Genomic DNA, 18,671 nt, shown 5'->3' with positions numbered 1-18,671 from the left:
GTTGGGGGAGAAATGGGAGTATAAAACAAAGTGGGAGCCAGAACCCACAATGTGTTTTATAAATAACCTAACCTTGAAAATGATCCATCACTTCTGTCATGTTCTATTGGTCAAACAGATGAACCCAAATACAATGTGTGAGATTACACAATGCTATAAATATCAGAATGCAGAGATCATTGGGGGCCATCTCAGAAGCTGGCTACACATAAATCTAGTTCCTGTTATGTCAGCAAAGGGGAAAGTAAAAGTCTTATACTTCTTACCTTCCTTATATTTACTATTTTTCTTATCCCTTAACTGTAGACTGTACCTTACAGCTACAAGAGAGAAAAGCAAATTGTATTTAATAGATCTTACTCTTAGGGAAAAAAATAGTAACTAAGAGTTCATAGCAGCAACTTTTAAGAGCAAAGAATAGAGTTCCTTGTGACTGCAACAAGAAAGAGGAAAGCACCTGAAGCCAATCTGGGCTTGAAAAAGTGTCCAAGTGGTTCATTCTCCCAAATACTTTATTCAATGACCTATCTAAATGTCTACCCTCTGCCCTCCTTGTCCACCAATCTCCAGAGTCAGGCAGCAATAGCCAACAGCAGCATTAACAGTAAAATTAATAGCAACAGCAATAGTACCAAGACCAATGCTAAGCATTTTGCCTTTGTTATCTCAATTACTCCTCACTCCAAACCCATGAGATAGACCTTTGTTTCTTGATAATCATACCTTGGCTTTCTTTACACTACGCAGTATAGCAACAACTTTATTCTTCTTACAACACCTGGCTCCCTCTTGCCCTGCAGGGTTCTCCTGCTCCGCTGGCACTGAAATTGTCTTATCCTGTCTGTCCTCCCATTCCACTGCAGTCAGGCCTTAAAGCTTCCTCTTAGCTTCCATGTTCCCAAAATCTACTACCAAACCTCGTTAAAAGGAACCACCAGACCACTTAGACCTCTGTAAATTCCCTGGTTGCTGGGCTCTCCCAATGCTACAACTGTCTAATATAGACTTTTCCAATCCCTAAGAACACACTGACCTGTCATCAGCTAATGCCCCAAAATTGGCCCTATTTCAGCTACTCATTTTAAAATATTATTTCACAGAACATGTGCCTTAATTTATATTTGCTGTAGCTTAATGTTAAAATGAGTTTCCTTTCCCTAGGGACATATAATTAATCATCAGGGAGAAAGGCCCCAAATATACCAAACCCCTGTCTATTGTGGTACCCTGGAAACTAGTGGGTCTCCACTAGTTATTTGTTGAATAACAAATGAAAAAATATAAAATAATGATTCTTAATACTCAGAAAATTCTCAGGGGTATATATAATCCAAAGAATGTTATTTACAAATCAGAAGGAAACAATGACAATAGACACATATAAGCAATTTACAAAAAGCCAAACACAAAACAACAAATGGAAGCAAATCATAGAAATACAAACTAAAATACCACTTTTTGTCAGACAGATTGGCAAAGACTGAAAATTTGTCAAAGAAGTAAGGAAACAGGCATTTTCATATATTTCTAGTAAATATAATTTTGTATTTTGGTCACCTCTTTGACCAGTATTTCCATTTCCAGTAATTATAAGAAGATAATTGGAGAAATAGGTGTATGGAAAATAAAATTCACTGTAGCACTACCTAGAATACAAAAATCTGTCCAACAGCCGGGCGCGGTGGCTCACGCCTGTAATCCTAGCACTTTGGGAGGCTGAGGCGGGCGGATTGCTCAAGGTCAGGAGTTTGAAACCAGCCTGAGCGAGACCCCGTCTCTACCAAAAATAGAAATAAATTAATTGACCAACTAAAATATATATACAAAAAATTAGCTGGGCATGGTGGCCCACGCATGCCTGTAGTCCCAGCTACTCGGGAGGCTGAGGCAGTAGGATCGCTGAGCCCCAGAGATTGAGGTTGCTGTGAGCTAGGCTGACGCCACGGCACTCACTCTAGCCTGGGCAACAAAGTGAGACTCTGTCTCAAAAAAAAAAAAAAAAAAAAAAAATCTGTCCAACAATAAGGGCTTGGTTACATAAATATTAGTACTTCTAAGCTAAAGATTATTAAACCACTTCAAAATATTAAATATTATATAATCCCAGTTTTTAAAAATAACATATATCCACATAAAAACATACCTGCATAGAAAAAAATCTAGAAGTATACACCCCAAAATGTTATCAGTGATTATCTCTGTAAAAGAATAGTGGAATTTTTTATGATTTTTTTTTCTTTTTGTTTATCTATGCCACCAAATTTTTCTACAGTAAGCAGGGGCTGCACATGGAGAGCAACTCATTCTTAAAAGGCAAAAGCAAAAATGAGGAACACAATTTAAAGGTAGAAAAGTGCCATTATCATAACCAAAGATGGAACACTACCATGTTCCATGATAATACTGTTAGAGTTAACAGCAAATAACTTGGTATTCAAAAGCCTAGTTTTTAATTCGTTTGAGGAACACATATGGAAAAATCTGCTAGGACTAAAACAGTGTGTAATTCAGGCATTTTAAGAAAACAAAAGACCTACCAAATAAAAATTTAGTACTAATCCTAGAGACAGTGTTAAAAATCACATAGTAAAAATCTCGGCCGGGCGTTGTGGCTCACGCCTGTAATCCTAGCACTTTGGGAGGCCGAGGCGGGCGGATTGCTCAAGGTCAGGAGTTCGAAACCAGTCTGAGCAAGACCCCGTCTCTACCAAAAATAGAAAGAAATTAATTGACCAACTAAAAATTATATATATACAAAAAAAAAAAAAAATTAGCCGAGCATGGTGGCGCATGCCTGTAGTCCCAGCTACTCGGGAGGCTGAGGCAGAAGGATCGCTGAGCCCCGGAGATTGAGGTTGCTGTGAGCCAGGCTGACGCCACGGCACTCACTCTAGCCTGGGCAACAAAGTGAGACTCTGTCTCAAAAAAAAAAAAAAAAAATCTCAACTGTTTCAAGTTGAAAAATGGCTTATCCCCTTTTCCTTGTTTTTAATATTTGTCTTGAGTGAGAACCCTCATTTTCATAAGAAAGCAGGCACCAGGAAAATAATAAAAACATAAAAATCACTCATAAGTTTAAGAATTCAACTTTACATTGAATAGTCTTTACCTCAGACTTAAACATTTTAGAGGATGAAACTTACAGTCAATAAGAAGAGGGGGTCCTTAAGTGATTCTAGAAATACGTATCTATTACAGGTTGAGCATCCCAAATCTGAAAATCCAAACTCCAAAATGCTCCAAAATCCAAAACATTTTTAGCACCAACATGACACTCAAAGGAAATGCTCATTGGAGCATTTTGGATTTCAGATTTTCAGACTTGGGATGCTCAACCAGCACACAAGTATTTCAAAATCTGAAAAAATCCAAAATCTGAAACACTTCTAGTCCCAAGCATTTCTAAAAAGGGGTACTCAACCTATATAAGCTAAGTATGTATATCCCCAGGCACTGCACACAATTTCTAGACAAAGCCCAGGGAATTGCCTGTGGCCATGAAGACCACCACATAGGAATTATTTTCAGTGCCTGAATCAACATGACCTGCAACATAGCCAGTTAGTAAATCCTTATTAGAACTAATCCATAAACTATTATTTTCAATCAAGTTGGCTGACATAAAATGAAGATCATTTCCATCTGTCTATGATAAAACATGAAACAAATTATTCTAATTGTACTCATATGATTAACGACCCGTATCCTCAGAAAGTCGTTTAGTGGCAACTTCACACCTAGAACACACTTTGCAAGTCAAGTTTCCAAAAGCATCACCAATGCTTCCGCTGGGATTTGATAGCAGCTGAGATTACAGGAAGCACTAAGCACAGTACAAGCTTTAAGATTCCTTTAAGCTTATATTAGTAAAGTCTTTGATGAAAGCAAATTTTTTTGCCAGAGGAAAGCTACAAAGAAGTTTCAAAAGGAAAGTACAGGAGAAAATCAAAAAACAACTCTGCATAAAAGAGATGCTACGTTAATTGCATTTGTGTAACACAAGCATCACACACCAAAATTGACAACACAATTATGTGGCTACTGTTGAAAATAATGGTGATCTCCTTGCTTTGGTGACAACTCTAGCACCATTCATCGACTCAACCAGCAAATATATGACAACTATTTACATTATTTATTGTAGGACCTGGAGATATAAGAGTAAGCAAAGTCGCTGTCTTCAATGGAAATACCATCTAGCAAGGAAGACAGATGTTAAACAAATAATTACATATTTGATTATAACTGCAAATGTCATGATGTCATTAAACAAAAGAGCAGGGTGCTGTGAGAGCATATACTAGACCTAAAATCAAGTGAGCCAAACACAGGGGAGAGGAACAGTCTAGACAGAGGTAATCTGTGCAAAACCCCTGAAGCTAGAACAATCCTGCCCAATCTAGGAACTGGAACAGTCCAGTATAACTGTAGCATTTAGACTGTTTCTTGGGCACACACATTAAGTATGAGATGTATAAAGACATCCAAGTTAAGAGATCAAGTTGGTAACTGTTATATGAGTCGGGAGCTCAGAAAAAGTCTAGCCCAAGTATAGACTTAAAAGTCATTGGCTTAGAGATGGTGTGTGATGCACAGGAAATGGAGGAGATTTTCTTAGGCAAGGTGTGTGGGACTGTATGGTGGCAAGCAAGCAGAGTCAGGATTGCTTTCCCAAATTTTATTATGAAAATTGAAACGAAGCTAAAAAAATTACAGAAAAAAAGTTTAATTACTTTTCCCTTGATTTGCAATCAAAAGAAATAAAACAAAGTATTTTCTAATATTATAGTTACAATGTTCTATTTGTTCACAAAAGGTAAAATTAAATGTATAAAGTTCTTGGACAAATGCCAAGAACTATGAAAAATACTTGTTTCAGTAAGTCTAAGGTATTATATGTTACAGTTTATTTAGCAGAGCACTTCCTTCTAGCCCTTTTCAGTGCCCTAGAAAGGAACCTCTTTTAAAAACACACTGATATAACTACTTTACGAGATTTGTCACTAGAAATGCTTTGAGTCTGCAAAACTGCCACCTACTGAAGCTGTGTCACGATCATAAGCATTCTGAACACACCAATGAGTCCTGGAGGGATGTGACATCAAGAACGGACAAACTTGCTCTGCACACTAAGAAGATAACAACTTTCAGAATGATCACTGTAGTCCTTAAACAACCTACCCTGCATAGTCTCGAATGATTATATAGTATGTAACTGCTCTAAAAAGCAGTGGTCAGGTTACTGTTATAGAAAAGCTGAGTTAAAATGTTTCACAATTCAGAGCCAAAGCACCATGTAAGTATGAAATGCCTTAACACAAACTCACCTGATTTATTTGAAGCATGTTAAGGCAATATTGACCAAACTGCTGTATCCTTCACGGCTCCAAAAACTGGAAAATGAAAATGAAGAAATAAAGTTCAACTTAGTTGGTAACCTCAATGACTAGCATTTTAAACATATGCTCTTGATCAAAATTAAATATAAAATGTAACTGATCCAGATCAGCACAGAACTTTCTATGATGATAAAAATGTTCTATACTTGTGTTGTCCCATCTAATAACAACTAGCCACATGTGGTTACTGAGCACTTGAACTATAACTAAAGCAACCAGAAAATAAATGTTTAATTTCCTTTCCTGTTAATTTAAATTTAAATAAGCACATGTAGCTAGTGGCTACCATACTAGACAGTGCAGATCTAGACTACTGAACGAAGTCTTTTCTGCTTCTAGAATTCTAAGACAATCCCAACAAAACTGAAAACAAATCTAAAAGTTTTAGATTAATACTTAATGCACGCTTCCATTTCTACAGTCATGTTTGTTTGTTTTTTCTTGAGACAGAGTCTCGCTTTATTGCCCAGGCTAGAGTGAGTGCCCTGGCGTCAGCCTAGCTCACAGCAACCTCTAACTCCTGGGCTCAAGCAATCCTCCTGCCTCAGCCTCCCAAGTAGCTGGGACTATAGGCATGTGCCACCATGCCCGGCTAATTTTTTTCTATATATATTAGTTGGCCAATTAATGTCTCGCTCTTGCTCAGGCTGGTTTCAAACTCCTGACCTCCAGCAATCCGCCCGCCTCGGCCTCCCAGAGTGCTAGGATTACAGGCGTGAGCCACCGCGCACCCGGCCTCTACAGTCATGTTTTAAACAGCTTTGTTCCCATCCTCTATATGATAAATTAATCCTTAAGAAAATGGAAAATCCACAAGTATTCTCTTACATGGTTTGAAAAAGAGTACATATAAGATTACCTTGCTGAATATTTTTTTTCTGTTAGTCTTTATCATCAGCGTAAAAATAGCATGCACATTAAAACTGCACAGCAAATTTTCTTTAAAAAGTCACCATCGTGATACATCCCATTGCTACATTTGACTTTGCTTCCTTCTCAGTCTGACCTCCTCCCCTTTGTTATATTTCTTTTCCCGGAGTACATCTCTTCTACACTTAATGTAGAAATAGATGCCAAAGAAGGGCAAAAAACAAAATTGAAAACAAATAAATCATAGGATCTTATGATGAAAAAGTTTATAAAAAATATAAATTACATATAGACCCCTCCACCCAAAAATTATCTACAAAGCAAAAACAGTCTTGACAAACAGCAAAAGGGCTACATCCAATAACTTGTATAGAAATTTTTATGCTGTAAAATTTTACTATCGAACTTTCTCTCAGAAGCAAATTTAGGTACATACACACACAGACTCATATGCGTATATTTGGCTACCGTTTTTTCAAGATGACAAACTGTAATCAATTCAAAATGACTTTGAGAACTTTCAGTATTTTTCTTACAAGAGTGTCCTCAGCATCTGCATCAATTTTTCTTTTCTATTTTCATATTTCCTAAGAGAATGGGATGTTGTATAAAGAGCACAAGGCCTGGGTACTGGTGAATTTGAATTAGTTTAAATTCTTCAGGAGATTGCCTTCCAAGCCTTGGTCAAATTACTTTGTATATCTTTATGTTCTTCTTTGTCTTTCTTCTTGTTCTTTAATCTTTAAAAAGTAAACTAAAGTCCTTGTGGTAGGCAGCCTCTAACAAATAAAATACAGCAGAAATGATAATATAACTTCCAAGATTAGGTTATAAAAAGTCTTGGATGTCACCTTCTCTCACTCGTTTGCTCTGAGAGCAGCCAGATGCCACTAATATTATATTATCTTGAGCTGCCATTTGGAGAAGCCCACATGGCAAAGAACTGAGGGAAACCTCCGGGCAATGGGCAGCAAAAATTGAGGTTTTCAGTCCAATAGCCCCAGGAAACTGAATCTTACAAGAGCCACATGAATAAATTGGAAGCAAATCTTCCACCAGTAGAGCCTCCAGATGCATCTACAGCCTCAACTAATAGCTTAACTGCTACCTCGTAAGTGACCTTGAGTCACAGAGACCCAGCTAAACTGCACTCAGATTTCTAACCCATAGAAACTATAAGATAAAAGATGTCTGTTGTCGTAAGCCTTTAAATTCTGGAGCAATTCATTATGCAACAATAAATAAGACAATCCTGTTTGCCTCTAAAATGCAATACTCCTATGGTACTTTAAGTATTAATTAACATACTTAGATAGGAAAAAAAAAATCCTGTTCAACATGAGCAAAGAGTTACATCAGAACCTGAAAGTGGTAAATTATGAAATGTAAACATTTACATTTATTAAAAAGATGAGGTCATTAAAAATGTACAGTATTAGCCAAACAGTGTTAAAATACACTAGCTATAACTAAAAATACAAACCCAACCAATTGGAAGGTAAAGTGTGAATAGTCACTAAAAGCATCTCAATGATTTAGTATCCCTTACTTCCTAGAATTTAGCATAATTTATCAAGCACTCATCAACTCTGAGAAGCAACATTTTGCTTTCATTTAGTATAAACCTCTAAAAGTTACAAATGCTTAACTACAGACCTGTATATATTTCTTCAGTATTAGAGTTTGCTAACACTGGTGGCTGATTCCATAATGTAAGCACAATAAGATATTGAAGTACATTTTTTAAAGTTCTAATCTGATATACAAAAGGTATTTCATAATATAACACAAATGAAAAAAATACTTATCCACTTAAAATTGAACATACAATTTTAAACATGGTATAAGTCTTTCCTTTACAATTATACTATAAAGAGCTGTATAAAACACACGACTCCCATATATTTATAAAGTACTCTGTGAGATAACTAGCTAACATTCTGAAAATTATATTTTTTTATAAAAAGAAGTGATATTAGATTTACATCAATTTAAAAATTATAATTTACAACTATACCATGGACAATTCAGAATGCCCCACGGTGGCACGTCCTTAAGATTTCATTTCTTCTTTAAAGACATGCCTAGTCTAACCGTCCTATATTTTAAACAAATTGATAAAATATCAGGACATATCAATAAAATGCAGAGCAGTTTTTTACTACACATATTTCCACAAAATCCACCTCCTCCATCAAAAAAGTTTACAGCTACAGTTCATTCCAATTACATCTAAGTACTTTTAGAGATACCTATTCACATGTCCCAAAAATGATCCTACAGTGATCCAGTCAGGCACATTAGAACATGGAGTTCCAGATTCCAAGCTAGTAAATGATAACAGGAAGGGCAGTTTATACAGAGAGGGCACTATAAACTGGGGAAAGAATGATGCTCATGAAGAATTCATGGTCCGACCTGCAACTGCAATGTACTGCTGATATAACCTCCACTTTTATTTTGCCCATCTGATAAATTAAAAGCTGCACAAAATCTATACAATCCTCAGTGATTAAATATTGCTTTATAAGATAGCATTGTTATTAAATTAATATCTATAAATTTTTTTCTATCAGCACCCATCCCACAATTGATAGGCAATTCTCACTTATTCTTTTTTACTTATTCTATTTTTTTTTTTGTCTTTTTTTTTTTTGAGACAGAGTCTCATTCTGTTCCCCAGGCTAGAGTGCCTTGGAGTCAGCCTAGCTCACAGCAACCTCAAAGTCCTGAGTTTGAGCAATCCTTCTGTCTCAGCCTCCCAAGTAGCTGGGACTACAGGCATGTGCCACCATGCCTGGCTAATTTTTTCTATATATATATTTTTTTAGTTGTCCAATTAATTTTTTTTCTATTTTTAGTAGAGACAGGGTCTCACTCTTGCTCAGGCTGCTTTCGAACTCCTGACCTTGAGCGATATGCCTGCCTCAGCCTCCCAGAGTGCTAGGATTACAAGTCTCACTTATTCTTACAAATGTCTTGAGAATATGAAAAGCAAAAACATTTACTATCCCCATTCTTAGACTACAAACTACTATAAAACTAGTATCAATTCAAAGCTTCTTAGTCTAAAAAACTCATTAAGTCCTTTCAAAAGCTTTAAAAAATGTTTTTCATTTTAATTTTTTTTTTTTTTTTTTTTTTTTTTTGAGACAGAGTCTCGCTTTGTTGCCCAGGCTAGAGAGTGAGTGCCGTGGCGTTAGCCTAGCTCACAGCAACCTCAAACTCCTGGGCTCGAGTGATCCTTCTGCCTCAGCCTCCCGGGTAGCTGGGACTACAGGCATGCGCCACCATACCCGGCTAATTTTTTATATATATATATCAGTTGGCCAATTAATTTCTTTCTATATAGTAGAGACGGGGTCTCGGGGTCTCGCTCTTGCTCAGGCTGGTTTTGAACTCCTGACCTTGAGCAATCCGCCCGCCTCGGCCTCCCAAGAGCTAGGATTACTCATTTTAATTTTTAAAGCATCAAAAAGAACTGCTCTTATATAAAGAAAATAAAACAATTTAGTAAAAATTTTAATATCTTCTAAAAGCCTATGAAAGATTCTAAGTATATAGAAAGAAGTCTTACTCCACAAACTATTCTGGTGGAAAACAACATGGCACAGGCCAAGATAAAAAGGAAACTAACATTTATCAGATACCAATTTTATATGCCAGGTGCCATATTTTGCCATTTTTACATTAACTCATCACCTTGGGATGCAAGTGTTAGCCTCATTTTTCTAGAGGTTGGGTTATTTGCCCATAGTCATATTGCTAGGATTAAAACCCAGTCTGTTCTGACTCAAAGTCCTCTTTTGTTCACCATACACAAAATAATAAGACTTGCCTTCTTAAATCTTCTCCTGTAACAAAGTCAAGGGCTTAACTTCTAGGACAACATAATGTCAATGCTCTTAAACAGAACATTGGGGGGTTATTCAAAATTAAACAATACATACATAAATAAAAATCATTATGGATTATAGACACTCATCTAATATTTTCTTGAATGCCAAAAGAGGTTTATATATCTGAGTGATCACACTGTGCATGTCTCAAACTCTTAAGTCTAATAGTAACAGAATAGTAACAGTCAATTTTGCAATATCTAGATTTTTCCCTTTCTTTATCATGATCTATACACATAAACAATTACATACCTAGCACCCAAAGTGTGTAGAAGAAAAGGAGATACAAATGATAGGAATAAAGAGAAGGGTAAGTACAAAGATAAAAAAACACAATGTTTTGGCCAACTATATCTTCTAGAACCTAGACAGGAAAACCACTCAGTCTCACTTTCTGTATTGTTTACATATTTAAAAGTTCAATAACTTTCTTACATATTTTTTATATTCTTATTCTTTGTTGAAAAGCAAGCCACTTTTCCCTAGAACTTCATTGCAGACAAGCCAAGGAAGCTAAAATGTAAAATTTACATGGTTTCCCATGCTAAGAAGGACCCTATGTATGTAAGGGTATGTAGTTTAGCCCTAAAACGGTCCAGGAAAAAAATATTTTGCATCTGTGATAGACAGCAAATGACAAATGGATAAAATGGTAACAGGTGAATCTAAGTAAAGGTTACAAGGATGTTCTTTGTACTATTCTTATTCTTGCAACTTTTCTGTAAGCTTGAAATTATTTCCAAATAAAAAGTTAAAACTTAAAAACTACATGGCATTCTACTTGAAATTAACAATACATACTTGTATTATACAGTAACATTTTTACCAATACAAAACACTGGTTTTCAAGGAAGAATGTAGTGATCTGTGAGGACGTATGCACCATATCCTACCAATATCCATCACTTAGGAGTAAATTTCAAACTACACTGCTATGTAATGAAATGTAATGGTGGCTTCAGCTGAAACCATAGGAGGAAACACCATCACCCCCTCCACACACACCCCAACACAGTTTGCCATAATTGCTTCACAAATTTAATGCAGGCATGATGCAAAATGCAGCAAATCTACAATTCAAGTGATATATGATATCTCTGGTTTGCAGTAAAATATAGACAAACTGAACAATGAAAAACTTGCCATATTACAAAACAAGATGGAGAGCAAGTCTTGGTTTTGATAGCTTTAAGTAAGATTTTTCCACTGCAATTCAATTCACAACAGTATATTTGAATCATCTTTTAAGAGCACGGAATGGGAAGAAATACCCTCCTGGAGAAATGTTTCAATATTTTCTCCTACAAGATTACTACCATCCTGCCTGCCCACCACAATTTTGATTTCAAGCGTTCATCATGCTTTCCTAAAACGTAAGGACACATCATCAGAAGCCAAGTAATGCTCAGCAAAAGTTCACCAAAATTGTACAAATACGAAATAATAAAGGTTTTCAGTTAACAGTGAAATACTTTCGAAGGATCATCTCTATCCTTTCTGCAGGATCCACCCACTTTAAAATCATTTAGTGAATTCCCGGGTCTACCCTAACTGGATGGTCCTCCTCCACCCAAGTAGTTCTTAACCCTTTGCGGGCAGGGGGTGGCATCCTGGCAAACGAGGACCCCTTCCAAAGAAAATTATTCACAAATGCAAAATCCTGCACGTATTTCCGGGGACTTCCAGAACCCCACGGCCATTATCCCCGCCCCCTCTCTAAGAATCCCAGCTTTGCGTTCTCCTCAGTCGCCTCTGCGGAACGCCGCCGCCGCCACCGCCGGCCCCGGCTTGCCCCTGGAGAGGCTGGAGCCCTTGCCCTCGCACGGTGGATTCTGTGACTGAGCTTTGTCTCTTCGCCCAACTCCCTTCGCCCCGGCAAGGTCACTACCGCCAACTACCCCTTTAAGCCGAGCCATCGCCGTAGTAGTTCGTAAGCGCCACAGCAGAACTTGCCTGTCATAGGATATATTCTGTCCCCTCGGCCCCACCTACCTTCCCCGTTTCGGCGAGTTACGTCTTTACCACTTGCCCATTATACAGAAATAGCCGCCGCCGCCACCCCCCGGCGCGCCCCAGCCCAGCCGCGCCGCCTCCAGCGCCCCCAGGCCCGCGCCCCGCAGACCTCCCCGGCCCTCCCGCCGCCGCGCTCGCTCGCCGTCCGCTCTTCCGGCCGTGCCCGCCGGCCCCGCGACCCCCCACCTTCCCGCGCCCTCCGCGGGGTTCCAGCCTCCCCCCACGCCGGCACCCCCAGCGGGGCCGGCCTCCTCGCCTTCCTCCCGGCTCCTCCCCTCAGGACACCTGTGTCGTCCCACCCCCTCCACACACGCCCCCCCATTCCTTCGCCTCCTCCCGACGGCCCTGCCCCCCAAGACCGGCCTCCCCTCCCCCGCTCCTGCCCCGGGAGAGCCTGAGGAGGAGGAAAGCGCGGGGGAGGGGAGGCCGCGGCGGGGGCCGCTCTTCTCGGGGTTCGCGGCGCCGCGGACCTGCAGAGCCCCCCAGCGCCCTCTGCCTCCTCCGCCCGCGGGGCGGAAGTCGGGGCCTCCCGGGTGCCCCCGACGAGGGTATTTACCTTCTTGCCAGGGACACTTTGCAGACGGCTCCGACATTGGCAAACACTACAGAGAACTGACCCCGCTCGGCCGCCGCCGCCGCCGGCTTCCACCCCTCGGGCTCCCCGCCCCCGCCTCCGCCTCCGCCCGCCTCCCCTGCGCTCCCGCCGCGCCCTCCCGGGCTCGCGCCGCGCGTCCCCGCCTGCGCGGCCCCTCCCGCGCCCCGGCACGCCGGGCCCGCGCGCGCGCCCGGCCCCGGCGCTACCTCCACTCCGCCTCCCGCCGGCCCGCGGCCGAGCGCGGCCATTGTTCGCGGCGCCGCTCCCGCCCCCTGGCGGCCGCCCGGCCCCCCGCAGCAGCAGGCACTGCGGGACTGGCGCCGGCGGCGGGGGCCGGGGGCGGGGGCCGTTCCCGGGGGCCGTGGGGACCCGGGCGAGCGAGTGCGTGCGCAGCGCGCCCAGCCCGCAGTCTCCAGGTCCCGGGCGCGGTTCCCCGCCCCCTCGGATGCAAAGGGAGGGCCTGGAGCAGCCCCTTGCACACCTACCCTCCGCAACTCCCCCGCTGCCGCCCGGCTGACCCTCTGCTCTTTCTAGACGCCGCCGTGCCCCGATTCCCTGCGTACCTGCCCCACGCCGTCTGGCTGCCGCCCTCTGCCGTGCTGGGGACGCGCGACCATCCCGCGTCTGCTCCGGCCGCCGCTGTGCGACGCACGGTTTAGCGGATCCCGCACCTTTCCAGACTGGGGGGAGGGGGCGGGCGGAGGAGGTTACTTCACTGTCTGGCCCAAAAAAACACCAATGCTCTGTGATCACCTGCTCTCCAAGATAGGTGGCATGGCCAGACATCCTCGAACAAAAAAAAGGTGTTTGGTCACATGAAAAAGAAATCCCAGGAGCCAAAAATGAGGATCATCTTAAAACAATGGCCTACATCCTAGATTTTTAAGGCAAGAGTGCCAGAAAACTCAAATGACTTCTTGATTTGCCCTGGTTTTGATGTGGATTATTATGTCCAGATAACTTCAACCCAGTTAAGCCCAATGAAACTCAACACTTCATTTAGTAAGTGGCACCAAAAATAATGTGATGATAAAAGAAATCTAGAAATAGAAGTAGTAGTGTGTTTTCACAAACTTACCCATTTGCATTATTATTCTTAGGGTTCCTTCCCAGTATCGCTCCTCTGCCTGAGAAATGTCTACCAGGCCTGTGATTTCAGTCATCTTTTAAAACCAGTCGTTCTCCTGTCTACAACTGCGCAGTGTAGTGTCGTGGTTAAGAGCTAGAGCGCAGAATGAGATAACCAGGGCTGGAGACTACGGGCACGTGACTTGCCCTGTGCATCAGTTTATTCTTTTGTTCAAGAGGAGGCTGAGTGTGATGGCTTATGTTTAAATGTGATAAATATATATAAAGCCCCTTAAATAGGGCCTGACGTGTAGTAGTTCTCATGTGGTACGATATTAGCTACTGCTAAAGTTTCCTCCCAGAACTCTTTCCTATGCTCCTTTCCTTCCCTTCACCCAGGCCAGTTTCCTCAAATTTAACATGTTGCATCATTCCTAAATCTACACCACTACTTGATTAATGACTTTTAGCTGCTCAAGCCTAGCATCTAGTGACATTCAAATAGTCACGCATTGCCTAACAACAGGGATACATAAGAGAAATGTCATTAGGCAATTTCATCTTTGTGTGACCATCATAAACCTAGATGTTCTAGCCTACTACACACCCAGGCTATATGCCATGGCCTATTGATTCTAGGCTAAAAACCTGCACAGCACATTACTGTACAGAATACTGTAGGCAATTATAACACAATGGGAAGTATTTGCATATCTAAACTTATCTATAGATAAGAAAAGGTACAGTAAAAAGGTGGTATTATAATCTTATGAGACCACCATCATGTTATATATGCAGTCCATCACTGAAATGTCATGTGGTGCATGACTGCACTTGTTGAATGTTTTGAATGAGTATATGCCCTTCACACCAGCCATACGCATAGACAAGCCTCCCTCCTCTGTGCCTTTCCATAGACCATTTCCTCCCAGCAGTTTACCCTCCCCTCACCTGGTGAACAAATCACCCTCAAGCCGTTCAAAAATCACCTCCTGTTAATTCCTCTGGACAGGCCAGTGCTCTTGTTGCTCTCTTCTCTGAGAATATAGGTATGCTAGAATTGTTTCCTAGCCTGTCTGCACCAAACAGTGCATTGTTGAAGGGCAGGCTCTGTGTCTCATTGATCCCTATAGTCTCAGCATCCAACAGCAAATGGGGGAACAGTAAATTCTTTTGGAAATGACTCTGAAGTGATCAGAATTCCATTCCCTTTGATTCAGATCACTAAAATTAATTGAAAACTTTATCTCTGCTGTAACTTTTTTTTATAACTGATTTTAAGTCATTGATAAACCCCAAATAGAATGAATTTTTTGGCCCTGTGCGGTGGCTCATGCCTGTAATCATAGCACTCTGGGAGGCTGAGGCGGGTGGATCACTCAAAATCAGGAGTTGAAAACCAGCTTGAGCAAGAGCCAGACCCCATCTCTACTATAAATAGAAAGAAATTAATTGGCCAACTAATATATATAGAAAAAATTAGCTGGGCATGGTGGCACATGCCTGTAGTCCCAGCTACTTGGGAGGCTGAGGCAGTAGGATTGCTTGAGCCCAGGAGTTTGAGGTTGCTGTGAGCTAGGCTGACGCCATGGCACTCACTCTAGCCTGGGCAACAAAGCGAGACTCTGTCTCAAAAAAAAAAAAAAAAAAAAAAAAAAAAGAATGAATTTTTTTAAAGTCATAATTATCAGAGAGATTTGCTTTTAACTTGAATTGGCACTTTCCATTGCTCGATGTATATGGCATCAGTACATAAAATCATCTGAGTGACATAGAAATTCACACATAAATCTATGATTGCCTTAGGATTTACTTTAAATAAAATATTTTATAGGAGTTGAAAATAGTGGCTATCTACAGAGCAACAAGCCTGTAGGCAGCTGATTAAAACAAAGCAACTAAAGAGTCCTTACAGGTGCCATTGCAGTCAAATATTCAATCATCAAAAAAAAGATAATGTTTTCAGATTCCTTGTGATCAGGTTTTAGCAGTTTGAATGAGAAAGATCCCAGAATCACAAACTACAGTTTCTCTTCTATCTATGTCCTCTCCTTTTTTATATTATAATGTCCTTTTCTTGACATCTATTTTCCTATACAATTCATCTAGCCCCCAGCACCCACCATATACATTACCTTTCTTTATTGCTTATATCTGAACATATTTTTATCACTATACACTTTATGTTGCTTCCACCATAACTTAAGCTCCTTGAAGGCAAGAACAATGATTTCCTTATCTTTGATTCTCTGGGACCTAGCACAGTACTCAAAAATACTTGTTGAATGAATGAATGATTGAATTTAACAAACAATTACTGAATACCTACTATATGCCAAGTACTATTTTTGGCCTAGGGATATATAGAATGAAAAAATCTGCAGTCTTTGTTCTTATGGAACTTACGGGGGGGGGGAGCTATTTATTTATGAATAAGTAGATAAATTCATGAAATAAACACTTTTAAATACTGTACTTTATTCAAATACTATTCTGAAAATTTTCAATGTATTTCTGTGTTCACTAATAAATTGTTTGCTTAGAACTCAGGTTTTTTTCCATAATATTGATGTCCAAATAGTTGTTAGGGTATCTGTACCTAAAACACTGTACTAAAAAACAATAGGAATAAATTGTGTTACAAATGTAATAATTAAGAATGAGGAAACAAACAGATATATGAAAAAGTGCTCAACATCACTAATCATCAGGGAAATTCAAATCAAACCATGATAAATGGCTATTATCAAAAAGCCAAAAAATAATAAATGATGGCAAGGATGCAGAGAAAAGGGAACTCTCATATACTGTTGGTGGGAATGTAAATTATTATAGTATGGCATCATGGAAAACAGAATGGAGAATTCTCAAAAAACTAAAAATAAAACTAACATATGATCCAGCAACCCCTTTAACTGGGTATTTATGCAAAGGAAAAGGAATCAGTATATCAAAGGGATACTTGCACCCCCATGTTTATTGCAGCACTATTCACAATAGCCAAGAGATGAAATCGACCTGAGCATCCATCAGTGGAAGAATGGATATGTGGTATATACACACAGTTGAATCCTAGTTAGCCATACAAAAGAATGAAATCCTGTCATTTGTAGCTTCATGGATAGAACTAGAAGTCATTACATTAAGTAAGATAAGCCAGGCACAGAAAGCACAAATATTGCATGTTCTCTGTTGGAGCTAAAACTATTGGTCTCATGAAGGTAGAGAGAAAAATAATAGTGCCCAGAGGCTGGGAAGGTGGGAATGCAGGGGGCAGAGAGGATGGTTAATGGGTACAAACATACAGTTAGAAAGAAGGAATAAGTTCTAGTGTTTGATAGCACAGTAGGGTGACTATAGTTAACAATAATTTATTCTATATTTGAAAATAGCCAGAAGAGAACATTTGAAATGTTCCCAAAACAAAGAAATGATAAGTGTTTGGGGTGATAGACAGACACCCTAAATACCCTGATTGATCATTACACATTATATGTATGTATCAAAATACCACATGTACTCCATAAATATGTACAATTATGTATCAATTTTTAAAAAGAAAGAAAACTTTCAGCCAATAAAAAAACAAGGAAACAAATGTATTTAATGAGTTATGGAAAGGTTCTTTTAAGTCTTTATGGGACAGTGTTCTATAAGTTTTTTTAATAAAAATAATATGCTTATATCAACTTTTCTTTTTCCTCTGTTGCTATCATCTTGTCTTTCAGTTTTTTACTTGGGGATATCTACACTTTCTATCATGCCAGAAATTCAATCTTCAGCTGTAGTCTTAGTATTTTGATTCTAATTTACTTGTTAAATTTGGAATGGCATTGTTTAAGTCTCATTCTTACTTAGTTAAAATACAAGATGAGATAGGTTTGCAATCTGTCCTTTCATCTCAATCTGTGTGTTATCATCTTCAAATTGAGTTTTTTATAGAATGCATACTTGTATTACATTTGTCTATAGTGCAAAGCACTCATAGAAAGTATTTTTCTGTTCCATGAGTCATTTTTCTTCTAACCTGGGTTCTTTGTCTTTTGAATGCAGTGTTCTATTTATTTATTTTGCTGTAACAATTGGCATCACTTTAATGTAATTTACTTTTATTTTGTACATATTTAATCTGGGAAACTGTACCCAGATCTTCTATTATTTTTTCTTTTTTCCTAAGCCTCCCTAAAAAGAGACCAGGTCTTCTATTAGCTTAGCTTTGCCCAGTAGAGCTTCCAGAGAAAATAAAATTTTATTGTATTATTTATTAGGGATGGGAAAGTCTAGAAGCTGGTTTTATTCCACCTTTTCTGCCTTAAATTTCTGATACTTTTTTTGGGTTATGTATATATAGTCCAAAGAAAAGTATGTATATGCATATATACATAAAACAAAGCTTAGAAATGTGCCTTGTTTATAATCATTTAAATTTCCTTGCAGAGGAAATAAATTTATGACAACTCTGAATGCTGGGGAAGGAAAAGAAGGATCTCAGGGGAGATGGGAAGGATGTCAAGTTCAACACCGTCTTCAAACACTTTTTAATTGTGACTATTCTGACAGGCATCATCTCAGCAACCACCTCTTCGTCTTTCCTTTCCTATTGACCCCTTTTTCAAAAGACTTCATTATTAACTTTATAAAACATTCTTTCTACCTTCCCATTTATAAAGGAAGAAAAAAAACCTAAAAACTCCAGCCATTTATACCTTATTCTTTCCTCTCCTTGGTAATTGTCAATAGCATTCTGAATTGGTGATATGGCCCACCAAACTCTAGCGGCTTTAAACAAGTTCTTTAGTTCAGTTAGGGCTAAATATCTTGTCCCTG

At 39.6% G+C, this 18,671-nt stretch overlaps 1 protein-coding gene across 9 annotated transcripts in view; it reads right to left on the bottom strand.

The window, feature by feature from the left end:
* Positions 1-13,462, bottom strand: part of STAU2 (staufen double-stranded RNA binding protein 2) — a 311,803-nt gene extending 298,341 nt beyond the window's left edge. For 2 of the 9 annotated variants that reach the window (XM_012735371.3, XM_076005216.1), the window contains exons 1-2: positions 12,738-12,867; positions 5,328-5,393 (exon numbers count right to left, since the gene is read on the bottom strand). In XM_012735371.3, the coding sequence (XP_012590825.1) occupies positions 5,328-5,345 (18 nt within the window). In that variant the 5' untranslated portion in view covers positions 5,346-5,393; positions 12,738-12,867. Of the gene's footprint in view, positions 1-2,143; positions 2,199-5,327; positions 5,394-12,737; positions 12,868-12,982; positions 13,007-13,339 lie in introns of those variants that run through there. The other 7 variants (XM_012735367.3, XM_076005213.1, XM_012735372.2 and 4 more) reach the window with 6 other exon arrangements.
* Between the last annotated feature and the right edge of the window lie 5,209 nt (positions 13,463-18,671).

The sequence above is a fragment of the Microcebus murinus genome, chromosome 7 (assembly GCF_040939455.1).
Source record: "Microcebus murinus isolate Inina chromosome 7, M.murinus_Inina_mat1.0, whole genome shotgun sequence".
In the NCBI taxonomy this organism is placed as follows: Eukaryota; Metazoa; Chordata; class Mammalia; order Primates; family Cheirogaleidae; genus Microcebus; species Microcebus murinus.
The sequence above is the reverse complement of the archived record's forward strand: the minus strand, read 5'-3'. Positions and strand labels throughout refer to the sequence as shown.